Below are 16,887 nucleotides of genomic sequence, written 5' to 3'. Positions count from 1 at the left end.
TTTTTTTTTTTTTTTTTTTAGTAAGTTAACCCAGTGTGACTGCATTCTGGAAGCTGTGGTCCATCCATCCATCCACACTGTTTAGCATGGGTGGGAAAATTGATTATTATTTTATTTTTATTTATTTTTTTTCTTGTTCAGCTCATGGTGATTTATCTACACAGATGCATTAGAGTGACTTTTGAAGATGATACATATACTCAAATAGTTACCTTGTCAAAATGTAATGATGGCTTATGCTTCTGAACTATTCTGTTTTTTGTACCTGGTAACATTGTTTTTTTCCTAATATTCTTAGATGTCAACATGTTAAATTTGGACGTGTACAGGGAATGCAAACAAGAAGAGGAGATGTTATCTTTCTGGAAGATGTTTTGGATGAAGCCCGTTCTAGAATGCTTCAAAATATGGCAAATAGTGAGAGTATGTCTTGTTTGTGTTTTTTTTTTCTTTTGCTAGTTGACAGTAGAGTGCCTAATGAAAAATGTGCTTTTATCACAACATATGCATACTAACATTATTTTTATTTATTTTTTCTAACTGAACTGAAAGTGATATTGCCATATCTGAAGTGGCTTCTACCACATAGTGAGAACAACCCATGTGTCTGCACTCTGCATCCACTTGATATGGGTTGTCCTGGAATTCCCTGAATCCTGGACTTGCTCTGGTATCCTGATGTATATCCATCCTGTTAAAAAATAAAATAATATATCCCTGCCCCCTCAGCCAATCAATGGACCAAGGAGGCTGACTGCCACAGTGATAGGTCAATAGGGAAGTGTTGCAGGGTCTAGGGCTAGTGCCTTTAATTAAAATGACCAACAATATAGTTGTCATAAGATTGTAACTGTTTATCAATAATAATCAAATATACACCAAGCCTTGTGAAAAGAGACCCTGTCGTCAGATTTAAAAAAACATTGCAGGTTAAAACGCATACAAATATTTTACATGATACCTTGCAGTGGTTTTTCCTTTTTATAAATTACTATATCATGCTACAGTGCTCTTTTAAACTTGCTAAAAAAAATTGACAAGAAAAAGGCAATTACCTAGCACAACCTTCTTTCTTCTCGCACATGGTCTGGAGACAAGGTCTTTTTAGTGTATCAGAAGTATGCTGCAAGTGTAGCCTATACCAGCCAGGCTCCCTTTCAGGTGCTTAAAGTGATTTTTAGATAGTTTTCCACGGAGCAGCCCTGATCCTCCTCCTTCTAGGGTCCCCCACCGGCACTTTTGGTTCCTCCTCGTCATCTGCCACCATAGGAAGCTGCTTCTACAGTGGCATACATGCAGGCTTGATCCCAAGCCTTGCTCTGTGTGTCCATTGCAAACAGTGCGGCTCAGCCCTGTCAATGGATTTGATTGACAACAGCCAATGGCTCCTGCTGGTCTCGCTGAGTCCAGTGAGGAGAGATAGAGAGAGAGAGGTAGGCGCAGCTGCTCTCGGGCACGCCACTGCATTGTAGATAGGACTCGGGTGAGTGTTTGGGGGAGCAAACCATAGAAGATCTTTGTACCTTTTAATGCAGAGAATGCATTAAGGTAAAAAGCCTTCAGCCTTTACAACCACTTTAAAACCTAAGCGCAACAGTATTTGGCTACTCGAGGAGAAAACCTTTTATGTCATACAAGCAAAAGGTCTTTTGTGATATCACATAGATTTGAAAGAATTCATGTTCAACACGTGGTTATTTAAAAAGCCCTGATAACCCTATCATACGCGTAATGTGCAACAAATCTAGAAGTAGCAATTTGTTGAATTGACTTTATAAAGTAGCAAAAATACATATTTGCTTAAGCTCTTTTTACTTTTTTTTTAGCAAGTAAAACAACGGAAGACCCTGCTGACACAGCTGAAAAGATTGGGATTGCAGCTCTAATTGTACAGGTATAGCACCCTTCAAAATATACTTCATTTTGTAAGTTATTTATTTTATTGAAATAGGAAGTTGTGCTTATTATACCAAAATCTTAAAGGTACTCCGAATAAGAACCTCACTCAAAATGGAAAAATTATGCCTTCAACTGTATACAGAGAAAACAGTCTTCCTACTACAAACTGTGATTCAGAGCCCTCAGTCTACTCTTCAGAAGACTGTATTTATTTGAGCAGATTCTGTATGACTGACTCAGATTTATAAGGAATTCCAACTAATTAGAATTAATGCAGTACATTCTACCTTGCAGTTGGAGTATCAGCCGGCTGTTCCAAGCATAGGGCCTTTTTTTAGAGTTCTTACAGCTCCAAAGACTTCCCAGTACACTTGGTATGTAAAACATTCCTCTACCAGGACTGGAATCAACCTATGGATTCTTCTCTGGGAAGATGTGAGATCTCGCCAGTAACTGACTGGGTGAATTACGCCCTGCGCTGGACAGTCTTGATTATGTCATTTGTGTCCACATCGTTTCTTTTTTGGGGTCAAGTTTTTTTTTACATCTGGATTCCTCCATCTAAAGTTGCCACACTTCCTTTTTTTTTTTAAATACTTCTCTGGAGGGTCAGTAGACAAAACTCCTTATTACAACAATTCCTCTAAGAGGGGGGGGGGGGACAGTGCAAGTCCAAAAGCTTTCGTGGGTCCTAACTATTTCACACTGGTCTTAAAGGAACACTAAAGGTTTGTTTTTTATTAGATCAATTGATTGCTGTAAGCTAGAGCATTTAAATATCACTTACCTCATTTTTCCTTTTGACCTCCAAATCACAGTAATCCGGGTTTGAAAATGCAATTTCCTGTCTCTCCTCTTCTTGCTTTCCACCAGCATCTGAGCCGTTTTGCATGGTGGAAAGCAGAATGTGCTCACCCCCTCCCTATGACTACAGCCCTGCGTGAAGATGCTCTCCTATCCCTCACAGGCATAGAGGCTAAGCCTAATGGGAACTGTAGTTCCCATTGGGCCGTGATGTAGCAAGAATGAATGCGCACCGCAAACCAGGAAGTCAGTGAGAATAATGATTCAGGAGTGACGGAGGTGAAAAAAACAGCTCGATTTCAACAGGTATCAAACTAGTTAGAATGCAAAACATTACTTTTTACTTTACCAGCTACTGTCAGACTTTCATTTAAGAGGAAAATATTTTTGTCTTTACAACCCCTTTAAAGGAAGTTTTTTTTCTTGCTTTCATTCATTTTCCTACTCTTATCAAGCTAATATTCCTGGTGCTAGTGGTAGGATTCCTGCCTCTAGCTCCTTTTACAGAGGATTCTGTCATATATTTTAATTGTTTTTTGTTTAGTTTTTAGTAAAAAAAATTGATTCTAAAAATCATATATTCACTATTAGGCAGGTTTGCATTGGGGATATCGCACCTATTGGTGTGAGTTGGAAGGACTTCTTTTCAACCTTCTGGTTCTAATTTCCTTATGCCGGTTGTGTTAGAACATATTTTCACTCCTGTCTAACTTTTTTTTATGCAGGTGTAGTTGACCACCTTCCTTAATCGTATCGGGGTTACTATCCCACCGTCTTTTTACAGACCTCACTTACCTGAAGCTGGGTTAAGGATGTTCTATTTAAGCATCTAGCTGATTGACAAGTTGATGGTGTGTGTTGTTGTTTTTTTTTTGGGGGGGGGGGTTGTTTCTTCTGAACATACCCCTGACCAAGCTTGCTTCCCCTGATTGGGAATTCTGGGCTTCAGCCTTACCCTAGTGAATTTTCCTTTTTGTTGGCCAACTTAGTTGTTGGTCCAAGTTTGTTTTTTGTCTTTCAGGTAGTTTGATGTTCCTTTTTTATTTTGAGCCCAGCTTCACATTGATGCCAAATCGGTGGCTATTACTGGAAATAGCACCGCCCAAATTGTGGCGCCGCACCGATTCCCAAAAGTAGTTTCTGTACTATATTTGGCGACTTCGGGTGCATTTTTCAATAGATATCTGTGCAGGAACCCACACAGATGTCTCTGAAATTGCCCCTGAAGTCGGACTGACATGCAGGTATGAAATCATGTGAGTTCAGCTGAACTCGCACAATTTCAATCCCGCAGCAGTGTGAACCTGGGCTGAAGGATTGTTTTATCCTCCACATTGCTTTTTCAGCCATTTTATTCTTTTAGGTAACAGTTTCACCTTAGTGTGGTGTGGAGCACAAGGTTTATTCTCAATGCCCTTCTCTTGGGTAGTGAATTTTTTTTTTTTTTTTTTTTTCAAATTTGACTGATCTGGATCGCCTAGCCTTTGTTCAAGGCTTGGACACTTCTGATAATCTGGTAGTATAATTTCCACATCTGTTGGATCTCTGTAATTCTTGCCTGTCCCTCAGTTTAACTGCTTTTGAATGTGCCAAATGTCAAAGAATTTCTATCTTCCTGTGTACCTCAATAGACAATAAATATGTTGTACTTGCCATAAAATCTTTTGGTAAGAAAGGCCACTTCCAGGAAGATCTACTACCATGCCTGGAAATTTGTTTCTTGCTTGGTGTGAACACACTTCAATACCAGAGAAAACTCTGTTCCTCTCATTCGGGTCTTCCTACAATCAGGTCTTATCAAGAATTTAGTCTTAACCTCCCTGGCGGTATGATTCTTTCAGAAAAAACATGCTGAAAGCGGTACCATTATTTGCAAGGAAATTTGGCGTTTTATATTGTAGGTCTGTCATTTTTAGAAATAACTTACTTAAATCTGACCAAACAAGCTTCTAATAGGCATCCCGGGTATGACATTTTTTTAAAAACAAAATTATAAATTATAATATAATAAATAATTATAACAAATAATAATATAATTATAATAAAAATTATTCAATAATGTAATCAAATCAAAATCACTGAAATTTGCTCAGTTGCAGAATTGTTTCTGTTATTATTTTTTTTTTTTTTATGACGAATTTCCCCACAAATCGCTATCGCACAATTCTGCAAGTGATTATAATTTATTATCGCTGTTTTTTAGCTGATCTAAAACTATTTTTGACATAAAGGGACACTTTTGGTTGCTATGGACAATCTACAGTTTGCAGGGAGAAAGAAACGTTTTTATTATATAAAATGACATGCATGACACAGGACAGATCACTAGGGACAAGGGGGGTGTGTTTTTTTTACATACAGTACTGTAATCTATAAGATTACAGTATACTGTATGTATAGTGTTTGTTTACTTTTTTGAATTTGGCGCCGTTCTCCGTCCCCGTGCGTCGTAACGTCGCAGGGAACGGAGATCGGCGTCACACGGAGGCACTGTGTGAATCGAGCGAGGTCCCGCTCGCTCACACAGCGCGGTAAAACTCCCTGTACATCCAGCGAGGCGAGCCCGAGTCTGACTCGGGGTTACCGATCCTAGCCCAAAAATCTCACCCCGAGTCAGACTCGGGAACACCGCCCAGGAGGTTAAGCACCCTGAGGGACAGGTTTCAGCTTTGTCCATTCTTTTTCAAAGACCGTTGCCTTCACTCTCCCTTGTAAGAACCTTTCTTCAAGGTGTAGCTTACATTAAAGCCTATGCTTTATCTATACAATTGGCACATTTTAAGTGTGTCCCTTTTTTTGGTTCTCCTTTATTTCTATAGAAAACTTCCATTGTCCGATGTCCCCCCAACCCCAGCAATCTTCTGGTGAACGTAGGTAAACTTGGGCTTTAAGTCACCATTGTGGTATTCTGTGCTTCCATGGGTTCCCAGTTTGGTTCTCTGCTCTTCAGACACAACCATTTGAACCCATCTGGGATATTCCCTTAAATAACCTCTCCTGCAAAGTATAGCTAGTACAATTTATTTTTTATTTTTTTAATTGTCTATTGAGGTACACAGGAAGATTGTAATTCTAATGCCGCGTACACACGACCGTTTTTCGGGTGGTAAAAAAAGTGACTTTTTTTTTTTTTTAATGTCATTAAAAACGATCGTGTGTGGGCTCCAGAGCATTTTTCACGATGTAAAAAATGGCCATTAAAAGTTTCAAACATGCTTTAATTTTTCACAACGTTTTTAACGTCGTTAAAAATGGTTGTGTGTGTGCTTTAACGGCGTGAATGCTCAGAAGCAAGTTATGAGACGGGAGCCCTCGTTCTGGTAAAACTAGCGTTCGTAATGGAGATGGCACATTCATCATGCTGTAACAGACTGAAAAGCTTGAATCGTCTTTTACTAACACGAAATCATCAAAAGCTGCCCAAAGGGCGGCGCCATCCGAATGGAACTTCCCCTTTATAGCGCCATTGTACGTCACCGTGCTTTGCTAGAGCATTTTTTTTAACGATCGTGTGTAGGCAAGTCCGTTTTTTTAACGATCGGGTTGAAAAAAACTTTTTTTTCTACACCATTAAAAATTTAATTTTTTTACAACCTGAAAAGCGGTCGTGTGTATGCGGCATAAGACTTTTGGCACATTTAAAAGCAGTCCAACTGAGCGACAGGTAAGGTTATTTTACACCCATGACCATCCTTTTTTTTAAAAAGTGGCATCATTCGACCTTTAAGAGAATATAGTCCTACCATTCTTATTCCCTGCTCCCAAGCATTTGAAGGACATTTTGCTTCATTGCCTGGACATATTCAGAGCCATTAGCGTTGACCTCAAAGCTACAGCTTCGATCAGAAAGATGGATTACCTATTTGTCCTATTTTCAGGTCCCTGCAAGGGAACCCCTGTGCTAATTGTCATCACCCTGAGATGGATTAGAAATCTAATCACTAGAGCTTACACCCTCAAGGACAAATCTTCTCCTGTATTTTAATGCACCCATTCCACCAGATTGGTGGGAGTTTCCTGTGCATTTCAGCACCAGGCCACTGTAGTCCAGCTGTGTAAGACCGCCTCAATAGTTGTTCCTCAAACAAAACTAAACAATTACATCTTGCAATAAAAGACTGATTACATGCCTCTCTGGTGAAAGGCGAGTCCAAACTCCTCCGTCTTCTAGTACTGCAGCCAGGACCAAAGTCTTCAACATTTACCACTTTTGGATGTTTAGAATGGCCATACACACACACACACACAGATGGCACACACTATACAGGGATATGTTTTTGTTTCATGTCTGAGGTTTACATCCACTTTAAAGTGGAGGTTCACCTGAAAAGTAAATTTTTAACATGAAATTTATGCTCATTTTGTCAAGGGGAATCGGGTAGTTTTTTTTAAATCGAAGCAGTACTTACCGTTTTAGAGATAGATCTTCTCCGCCGCTTCCCGGTATGGGCTGCGGGACTGGGCGTTCCTATTTGATTGACAGGTTTCCGACGATCGCATCTATCGCGTCACGATTTTCCGAAAGTAGCCGACCGTCGGTTCGCAGGCGCCGTATAGAGCCGCACCGACGTTCGGCTTCTTTCGGCTACTCGTGACGCGATGTATACGACCGTCGGAAGGCTGTCAATCAAATAGGAACGCCCAGTGCCGAAGACCATACCGGAAGCGGCGGAGAAGATCGCTCTCTAAAACGGTAAGTACGGCTTCGATTTTAAAAAAACTACCCGATTCCCCTTGACAAAATGAGCATCAATCTAAGGTTAAAAAAAAAATTTCCGGTGAACTCCCGCTTTAAGAACTGTGACTTTTTCAGTGATTTTCATCACTATAATTCACGTAAAGCTCTCTTGTATTACTTTAACTTTCGGTGATTGGACATCTGCAGTTATAAGCTACTTGCATGATTCATTGATGGTCCTATCCAGTGCTGAACACTTTCTTAAATGTTGACTTGGTGATGCTTTTGTTTTCATTTCAGGATTTTAAGGGTCCACTTTTTTCAGATTACCAATTTCAATGGGATCAAGCGTTGCAGAGCAGTGGAGATACTGGTGTCTTTTTACAGTACACCCATGCACGGTTACACAGGTGAGTCTTTATCTACTAAAATTGTTATCTATATTCTTGCATACGAAACCGAGTATCTATCCAGTTAGAATTTTAAGGGGCCTAACTTTTATTTTTATTTTTTTTTTATATACAACAATATATAGTTTTTATGACCCAACAAAATTGTCTTGTTCGTTGTTTCCTGAATACAAATGCATGTCACACTTTTCACATATTTATTTGTAAAAAAAAATGAAAACCATTTATTTTCCTTTCACTTCACAATAATGTGCCACTTTGTGTTGTTCCATCACATAAAATCCCAATAAAATAAATTTTACGTTTTTGGTTGTAACATGAAAAATGTGGAAAATTTCACTTTTTAAAGGCACTGTACATGAAAGTCTTATGTAGGGAGATGTTGTATCATCCCTGTGTATCATCTGAGGCTGTTCACTTCACTGGGTATATGTGAGGGCAGAGCTTTTTTTCTTAGAAAATAGGTGCAGGAACTCAATCACGACCCCGTTCAGATTTCAAAGACAGTAGAAGGGTCTTAAATGGGCGTTAAATACCAGGATTGCATTGCATACAGAGTGCAGAGTTCAGGGGGTTACACACAGAGTTCAGAGCTGTCGCATGTAAACACAGAAACCAGATTTCTGTCTTTACAAGTGATTGTGGTGAGCAGGCACCAAAGGGTCTGAGCCAGAGGTGGTGGAACTGAGTTCCCCCTGGAAAAAAAGCCCTGTGTGAGGGTTTACATCCACTTTAAGTATTAGTTATTACTAAAGCCAGTAATAATCAAATGCAGAGGCAATTATTTAATATGATAAAGAGTAGATGCATTTATATGGTTTTACAGATACAACTGGCCCTTTTGAGGGCAACCATAATGCTGATGCGGCCTGTGATAAAATGGAGTTTGACCCACCAGGTGTAGGCAATACAAGCATCAAATATAGCATTTAAAGCGGACCTTTGGTATTTTTTTTAAACGTTCTATCTACTAAATCTTCTGCCCTTGTTTTAACTTTGGATAGTAACACATTTTTTTCGGCCAGTAAATACCTTATACAGCCCAATTCCTGTTTCTTGTCTGGTAAAAGCCTAGGCTTATGACATCATGCACAGCTCTCTTACACTCGTGAGTTTGCCATGAAAGGAGGTGGGGGTGAGTCATACAAGGGCAAATGAGAGCTGCCGAGCTGGAGATGTTCCTCTTTGTAAATTCAGGAAGTGAACAGGCAGCAGCTTCAGTTGCTCAGTTAAAATGGTTGCAGCCAGACTCTGTGGAGGGATATCTCTGCAGCATATTAGGCAAGTACAGAATCACAGTATATATAAAATAATTTGCAAAGTGGTTGGAGGAAAGCTTCAGAATGGCAAATATGGTTTTATTTCAAATGATGTGAGCAGACTGCAGTTCCTCTTTTAATATGTGTGTTTTGTGTCCCTAATACCTTGGGTGGATTCAGCAATGTACCTGTTGTGTATTGCCAGTTTACTGAATCTGTGGGAAACGAGAGAGAAAGAAGAGTTTGATGCAAACTGTTTACAAGACCCCTCTGTATCCTCAACCTTGCGGCACTTTCTCAGGTATTCAAAATTTTCCTCATTAATACGTGGATCGTACACGTGATTTTAACACTGGAGGTCAATAAATATATCTGTTCTTTTTATACATGTGATCTATAAGACATAATATGATTGTATACATGGTGTATCAATACATTTCACAAACTCTCCTGTGAAAATGACCTTTTATGCTCCATTCACTTTTGTGCAACCTCAAAATCGTGCGTCTTTACATTGCAACTTTGAAACTTCTGGTGGCTTTGATGCTACTTTGGATGGGTGCAACTTGGATGTGACTTATGGTTAAAGAGCGGGCAGCTGCCGGCATCCTTCAGGTCTGGTATGGATTTTAAGGACCAGATCCTTATCCGAGCGTGCAGGCCAGAAAGGGGAATTGCTCGTCCCCCCACATCTCCTGAACCATACCAGGCCACATACCCTCAATATGGGCAGGTGACTTGGGTAGGAGCCCCCCAAAGCACTTTGTCCCATGTTGTCCCCACTGTCCTGGTGGGGGGTGCAAGTGGTGACTTATGGGAATCTAGAAGCCTTCTTTAACAAGGGATCCCCACCCCAATGTGAAGGAGTATGAGTTACTACTTATTCACAAAAATCAAGGTTTTTTTTTTTTTCTTAATTGTTCCCTGTTGTAGATCAATCGTCCATTGTGATGAACACTGCTCCGCCGACCCACATAAAAAATTAAAAAGGTCAGCACCGATGCTGGTTCTCGCCAACTGACAGCTCTGCTCCCTCCCGATGAGATTTTTTTATTTATTTTTTAAATGGAGAATGCTGTTCATCGTGATTGGTGATGGATTTGCACTTTACTGGGAAACTTATCAAAAACTATCTCCTGTCTTTATTTACACTACGATTCCTCCCCTTTTTTTTTTTTTTTTTTTATGTGAATGAGTTAGGGCTCTCATTCACATAGGGGGGATCTGGGGGCCCCCTTGGTACAGGGCATCAAGCCAGTTCACCCTGATGGAGCATGCATTCACTCCCTTGAGGCTATGGTATCACTGTAGTGTCACTGACCCACCCCATCCCTTCCCTGCAGCGATTGTTTTTTTTTTTTTTTTTTTTTCAACTTATTCTCACCCTCTCCATTGCTCTAATGCAGCTCCAGCATGTCTCTGGACCCTTTCCTTGTGACACCCAGCCACTGATGCTATAAAGTGAAAACTGTCTTGCTACACAACCATTAGGATGATTTTTACTTATAGCAGTGCCCTGATGCCTGTCCTGCTGTATGATAATAATAATCAACAAAATACAAGAAACTTTAAATAACATTTACTTTTAAACATCAATGCCAGAACGGTAAGTATAACCGTAATACGATGGCACTGATGCCACTGTTTTGGCAAGGACAAAATACTCACTCTGCTCTGATAGTACTCTCACTCCTCGCACGTGGTCTCTGTGTGAGGAAGGAGAGACGTCAATGAGAGATGGTCTCGTATGTTTACATTTGAGATCATCTCTCATTGGACGAGGCAATCGCGTGGTAAATGGCCACTGTGATTGGCCATTTTCCACAATCTGTGATTTTTGCCCATGCGCCCCAGAGGGGGCGTACAGATAGCATGTTTCTGGGAGGACGTATATGAATGCCCTCCTGGCAATTAAGGCCCGTGCTGTATAAGTCTTTCGGCTATAGCGTGGGCATGAGGTGGTTAAAACGTCCATGGGCCGGGTGCACGTGAACTACTGATGGGCTGGACATTTAGAGGCGGGCTGGGTGTGGCCGGCAGGTTGCTGACCCCTGGTGTAGTTTAATAGTGCTAACTTTACCTATATTTTTAACTTTACAGTACAAAAAATCCCCAACTTTTACTAAATATGCAAAAAAAATTGGTGCAAGGGTACAATTTTTGAAGCATACTCGAACTTTCAAATTGTCTATTGGTTAGTGTTTTTAAGCATGTTTTTTTTTTACATAGGTATGATGAAGTAATTCACAAGACACTGAAGGAGCTTCAGCCACGATACTTGGTTTCTTACCTCATGGGCCTAGGGTAATTGTACAGTAAACAACCATAATGCCTATTTGTATATTGTCTGTTTTACGTACATTCAAGAGCAGAGTAAGCCTTTCTGCACAATTTTCTTTAGGAGGACACACCTAGTAACTTGAGTGCAGCAGCAGAACTGCATTTTTCAGTGTGGAAAAAGCCTGTACATGGAAAGCTTCTGCATTTTAGTAATCTGGGAAATTCCAGCCACGTCTCTAATGTCAATATTACTACAGTAATAGATGTCCTGGATTAAGCAGCAGAACAACATTTTTAAGTGATCCGTTTCTGTAGATCAGCATAAAGGGTCTGCATCCAGCCCCTCATGAAGCACAAAAGTGTTTTTATTTCATTTTTTTGTTTTTTAACAAAATATATTTATTAGTTTTATACAAGTATGTCAAACTAAGACAGAATAGACCTAGAAACAAAATCTCAAGAATCTGATTCTAGTACACTTAAGATAATATAGAAAGCACCTGCACAATTTTATGTAGAGAAATTACAAATACATTGGGTTGTGTTTCAAGCCAAAGTAAAGAATATGCTAAAAGATCAACCTTTATTGTTCTATGTATCATTCCCTGACGTTTTGTTTGTTTTGTTTTTTTTTTGTTGTTTTGTTTTTTCTTCCCCCAAGTGTTCCACAAACCTGGGACTATGTTGATTAAAACTGGGATTAGGAAACTAACAGTGGATAATATGGGAATCCTAAAGACCCAAGATAAAAGTTGATAAAACTTCAATGCATTCACACTTATTGCAAATCATGCAAGCATTTATTAATATCATTTAGGAGTTTTGTGATTGCAAATGTGTAAGCATCTCTTGTTTCTGTCAGTACAAATCTCATTCAGATTGAGGCCCCTACACGCAAGTAAACGTTTTCCAGGTGTGCCTTTCTGTGAGGTGCTGTCGGATGCATGCTTATGTATAGCTGATGCTTACAATTTGCTCTATGGTAATCCAAGGCTGTAATGCACATTGGTCACAGCAATAAATGTATCTCGAGTACAAATTAAAAATGAAGCTTAGCCACTTGACCTCTAGAAGATTTGACCCCTTCATGACCAGGCCATTTTTTGCTATTCGGCACTGTGCTACTTTAACTGGAAATGCGTGGTCATGCAACACCGTACGCAAACTCAATTTATATAAAAAAAAAAATGCACACATGTAGAGCCTTCTTTTGGTGGTATTTTATCACCACAGTTTTTATTTTTTTGTGATTATAAACAAAAAAGATGGGAACATTTTGAAATAAAAAAACTTTTATTTTTTATGTTCTTCTATAAAACATCCACATTTAAAAAAAATCGAATTTCTTCATGATTTTAGGCCACAATGTATTCTGCTACATGTCTTTGGTAAAAAAAAAAAAAGTCCCAATAAATGTATATTATGTGGTTTATGGGGGGTACACTGACCTCAATGGTGACATTAATACAGTGATCACTGCTAATATTATACGCTGTCGCTGTACTAATGACACTGGCTGAGAAGGGGTTAACATCTAGAGGTGATCAAGGTGTTAAATATGTGCGATGCGAGTGTTCTGTGCTGCTTTTACCAAGCGATCTTGCTGTGTGTTTTTTTTTTTATTTTTTTTTTTTTTTTTTTTTTTTCCTGCTTTGCAAGGTAACGGCAAGATTGCTTGTCAGTGTTCGGAGCTCTGTGCTATTTGCATTACAGAACTTCCTTTCCTGAAGTGACAGATCTGGTCAGGTGCCAGCAATCACTCATTGGCTGTCGCCTACTGATAGGCTTGTGCTGTAACAAACCACAGCACAGCCGGGGCGGCGGGCACACACGAGGGCCCTCTACCCGGAAATGCTGGACCCCGTATCCGATACGTTATTCAGCACAGAGTGGCCACCCTGCCGCAGTATATCTGTGTGGGGCTGTCAAGTGCTTTTATGAAAATATACTGGGGGGGAAAAAAATTATCTACTGCTTGTTTTTTGGCAGGAGAGATTTTCTGTTCCGTCTGCCAAAACGCTTTCCCTTTTCTGCTTTACATTTTTATTTTTATAATGCAATCATATACGCAGTGCTATTTACAACCCCAATTTAAAACATTTGGGACACTTCACCATCAATGCTTAAATCCAGGTTTTAGAGCAGCATATGACCCCATCAAGCCAACAGCTTTTTCAGGGAAGGACGATGCTAAACCAAATACTGCATCTATGACAACAGCATGGCTTCATAGAAGAGCCTGGGTGCTACACTGGCCTGTCTGCAGTCCAGACATTTCACCAACTGAAATTTTAGAGCATCTTGAAAACAAAAAATATGACAGATGACCCAGCACTGTTGAGCAGTTTGAATCCTTTATCAGGCAAGAATGGAATAACATTCCTCTCAAAATTCTAGCAACTGGTCCCCTGTTCCCATCTACTGTACATCTACACAGTGTTGTTAAAAGATGATAGGTGATGCACCTGGCCCTGTTCCAACTTTTTTGAGACATGTTGCTGCCATCAATTTCAAAATGACCTTATTTTTTCTTACAATGATACATTTTCTTAGTTTTGAACATTTGATATGTTTTCTAAATTTCTGGTGTGAATAAAATATGTATTTATGAGATTTGCAAATCCATTGCATTTTGTTTTTATGTAGATTTTACACAACTTTTTGGGAATTGGGGTTATACATTTCCAGCATCTAGTAGATGCCAAAGAGCAGAGGCTCCATCACATGGGAGTGGGAGTTGCAATATCACATGCCCCCTATTAACAGAGGAGGACATTGGTAGGGGAGATGAGCTGCAAAGATGTCACCAGGGGCTCTCGAGGGGCACATTTAATTTTTAGTGTAACTGCTTCCCTGTCCTTTTTTATTATTTATGTTTGTTAATAAAATCTAATCTGCCAGCTTTGTAGCTTAATACCGAAAAAAAAAAATACCTGCCACTGAAAGCAGAAAAAAAAAACGCCATTTGTATGACAGGGCCACATAACTCATGCTACTAAAGCACAAATGGGAACTTCTCTTATCAGTCTGAAGACTTCCATTCAGTCAGTTATCCTTTCAGGAGTCTGTCTAATCTAAACCTTTTCATTTGTTACTCGGCAATGATTTACAGAAGTTGTCCAGTAATATTTTATATTGCAGCTTGTAGAAGCATTTAGTTACTTTCTTGTATCATTTTCTAGATGTGCTGATACATTTTGTAGCATAAAAGGCCTCTTGTACACTGCAGCTTGAAAAAGCTCAGTACAGATTTATTTTTTACTGAGCCCATTAATAGTAATGTGCCTATGCACACAGGAACATAAACGAGTGCCGTGCATTCTTCAGTAAAGAAAATTGGAAAAAAAAGCTTTTTTGGTCGGTAATTTACACCTCATGCAGGAAAAAATGCACATTTACATATTGTGCAGAAGGAGAACACAAGAATAAGTATGCACGAGAGCGCAGGAAAATGCGCGTAAATATGCGTAAATACATACCAAAAAAAATCAGAAAAAGTAGATGCTAAAATAGGAGTATCATGTGCAAGAGGCCTAATGGTTTTTATTGTCTCAAACTGTTTGTTTCATTGCTTAATGATGCGTGTTTTTTTTATTTTTTATAGTCATTTAGCTAACGTGGCACATCGCTCTCTTCATGTCAAAGGAAGCAGCCCAGATGTGGCACATGTAAGTCTTAAAATATATTACTTTAAACTGTTTACTGAACTTTTATGCTGAACTTGAGGCTCCAAAGCTTTAATTGAAATATATTCCTCATTAGCCACAAAGGATATAAATCTTTTGTGTGTACTGAATGCCCTTGAAAAAATAGCAGTGACACCATCACAGTTCTGTACATAGCCTGAGCAGAGAGATGTGGGACATACTCGTGGGTCCTCCGATTACAGGCCGCCTGCAGAAAACTACAGAAAGGGGTAAATACTAGACCAGTCACCCTGCACAAGGATAGCGCACAACAGTTACCACTCTATTACAGGGAGATCCTGCACAGAGGCAGTTTCAGACTGGGTTACTGCAAAATCTGGAAGAAATATGCAAAGCACACCAGTCATAAATTTACGACGGGTTAAGTGAATTTAATTGATTATCTCATTACAATGACATCTGAAATTTGGTGGGGGATGTATTCGGCAGCAAGCAAACATTGTTTCTCAAGTTAATGTTTTAAAAGCAGAAAAATGTGCAGTTTGCTGTGTATGGGGCTTCATGGCCTCAGACTGACCAGAGTGCCTAGGCTGGCCTGTGTCCACAGCCAAAAGCGCCTACAATGGCCATGTGAGCATCGAGAAGAAGACCATGGAGGAAGGGGGCCTGCTCTGATGACTCACATTTTCTATTCTATCATGTGGGTTGCTGGGTGAGTGTGCATCACATGGGGAGAAGATGGTACCAGAAGGCAAGCTGGTGGAAGCAATGTGATGCTTTGGGCAATATCCTGCTGGGAAACCTTGGGTCCTGCCATTCATGTGGATGTTACCTGATGTGCCACCTACATAAACTTTGGCAGTGGCCTCTTTCAGCAAGATAATGTGTCCTGCCACACTGCAAAAATGGGTTGAGGAACACGACGAGTTTGAGTTGTTGACTTTGACCTCCAAATTCTCCAGCTCTCAATCCATTTAGCATTTGTGGGATGTACTGGAAAAACAAATTCAATCCATGTAGGCCCCACCTTGCAACTTCGAGTTCTAAGGGTGTCCATACCTCAATGGGTCAGGGCTGTTTTGGTGGCAAATGGGGGACCTAATCAATATATAAGATGGGTGGTGATAAAGGTATGGCTGATTGGTCTAAGTAATCATACATATGCCTCTTGTATTTAGACAATATTTGCTTGACTTTGAGTTCATCTTCAAAAGTTTTTCCACCCAATACAAGTCTTGGGAATAAAGCCCTGTATAGGGGGAGCACTGTGTGTATGTATACAGTATATACACCAGTTTTTCCTCAACTCCAGTCCTCAAGGTGCTTAAACAGGTCATGTTTTTTTCAGGCTTTCCATTATTTTACACAGGTGATTTGATCAGTTTCACTGCCTTAGTAATTACCACAGCTGTTTTATCTAAGGGAAATCCTGAAAACATGACCTGTTGGGGAGCGCCTTGAGGACTGGAGGTGTCAATCTCATTCTCGGGGAGCAGTCAATTCCAGATTAAAACAAAATCTAGGAATCCAAAGGGTGTCCCTATGTGGTTGTATTACTCCAGGTCTTTTGTAGAACATTCTCTCTCTCTAAACAACAAAATTGTTCTTTAACTATTCATAACCTTCTCTCTCTCTCTGTCTAAAACATGTGCACCCAAGCATTGGATTGCCAGAGGGCTTTGTTTCCGGGGTATTGCAGAGCTCGAATTGGTGATTGATTGTTTGGAATCTGGAGGGGAAACGGGGGGGGGGGGGGGACATTTTTCCTTCCAGTGATATGGAAGATAACCACTGTTGCCAGTCTCTCCAGTTTTGAGATGGCTACAGTTCAGGGGACTTGGTCTTCACAGGAGAGCATACTGCCTGTCAATATCTTGGAACTGCGGGTGGTTCACCTTGCTCTGGATTAT

The 16,887-nt window shown here is 40.0% G+C and overlaps 1 protein-coding gene across 2 annotated transcripts in view; it reads left to right on the top strand.

Moving 5' to 3' along the window:
• RARS2 (arginyl-tRNA synthetase 2, mitochondrial) overlaps positions 1–16,887 on the top strand; it is a 58,403-nt gene that overhangs the window by 37,850 nt on the left and 3,666 nt on the right. For both annotated transcript variants that reach the window (XM_040350081.1, XM_040350082.1), the window contains 6 exons: positions 299–423; positions 1,827–1,894; positions 7,682–7,791; positions 9,256–9,351; positions 11,280–11,354; positions 14,935–14,998. In XM_040350081.1, coding sequence (XP_040206015.1) covers positions 299–423; positions 1,827–1,894; positions 7,682–7,791; positions 9,256–9,351; positions 11,280–11,354; positions 14,935–14,998 — 538 coding nt within the window. The remainder of the gene's footprint in view (positions 1–298; positions 424–1,826; positions 1,895–7,681; positions 7,792–9,255; positions 9,352–11,279; positions 11,355–14,934; positions 14,999–16,887) is intronic.

Source organism: Rana temporaria, chromosome 4 (genome assembly GCF_905171775.1).
Source record: "Rana temporaria chromosome 4, aRanTem1.1, whole genome shotgun sequence".
In the NCBI taxonomy this organism is placed as follows: Eukaryota; Metazoa; Chordata; class Amphibia; order Anura; family Ranidae; genus Rana; species Rana temporaria.
The sequence above is the reverse complement of the archived record's forward strand: the minus strand, read 5'-3'. Positions and strand labels throughout refer to the sequence as shown.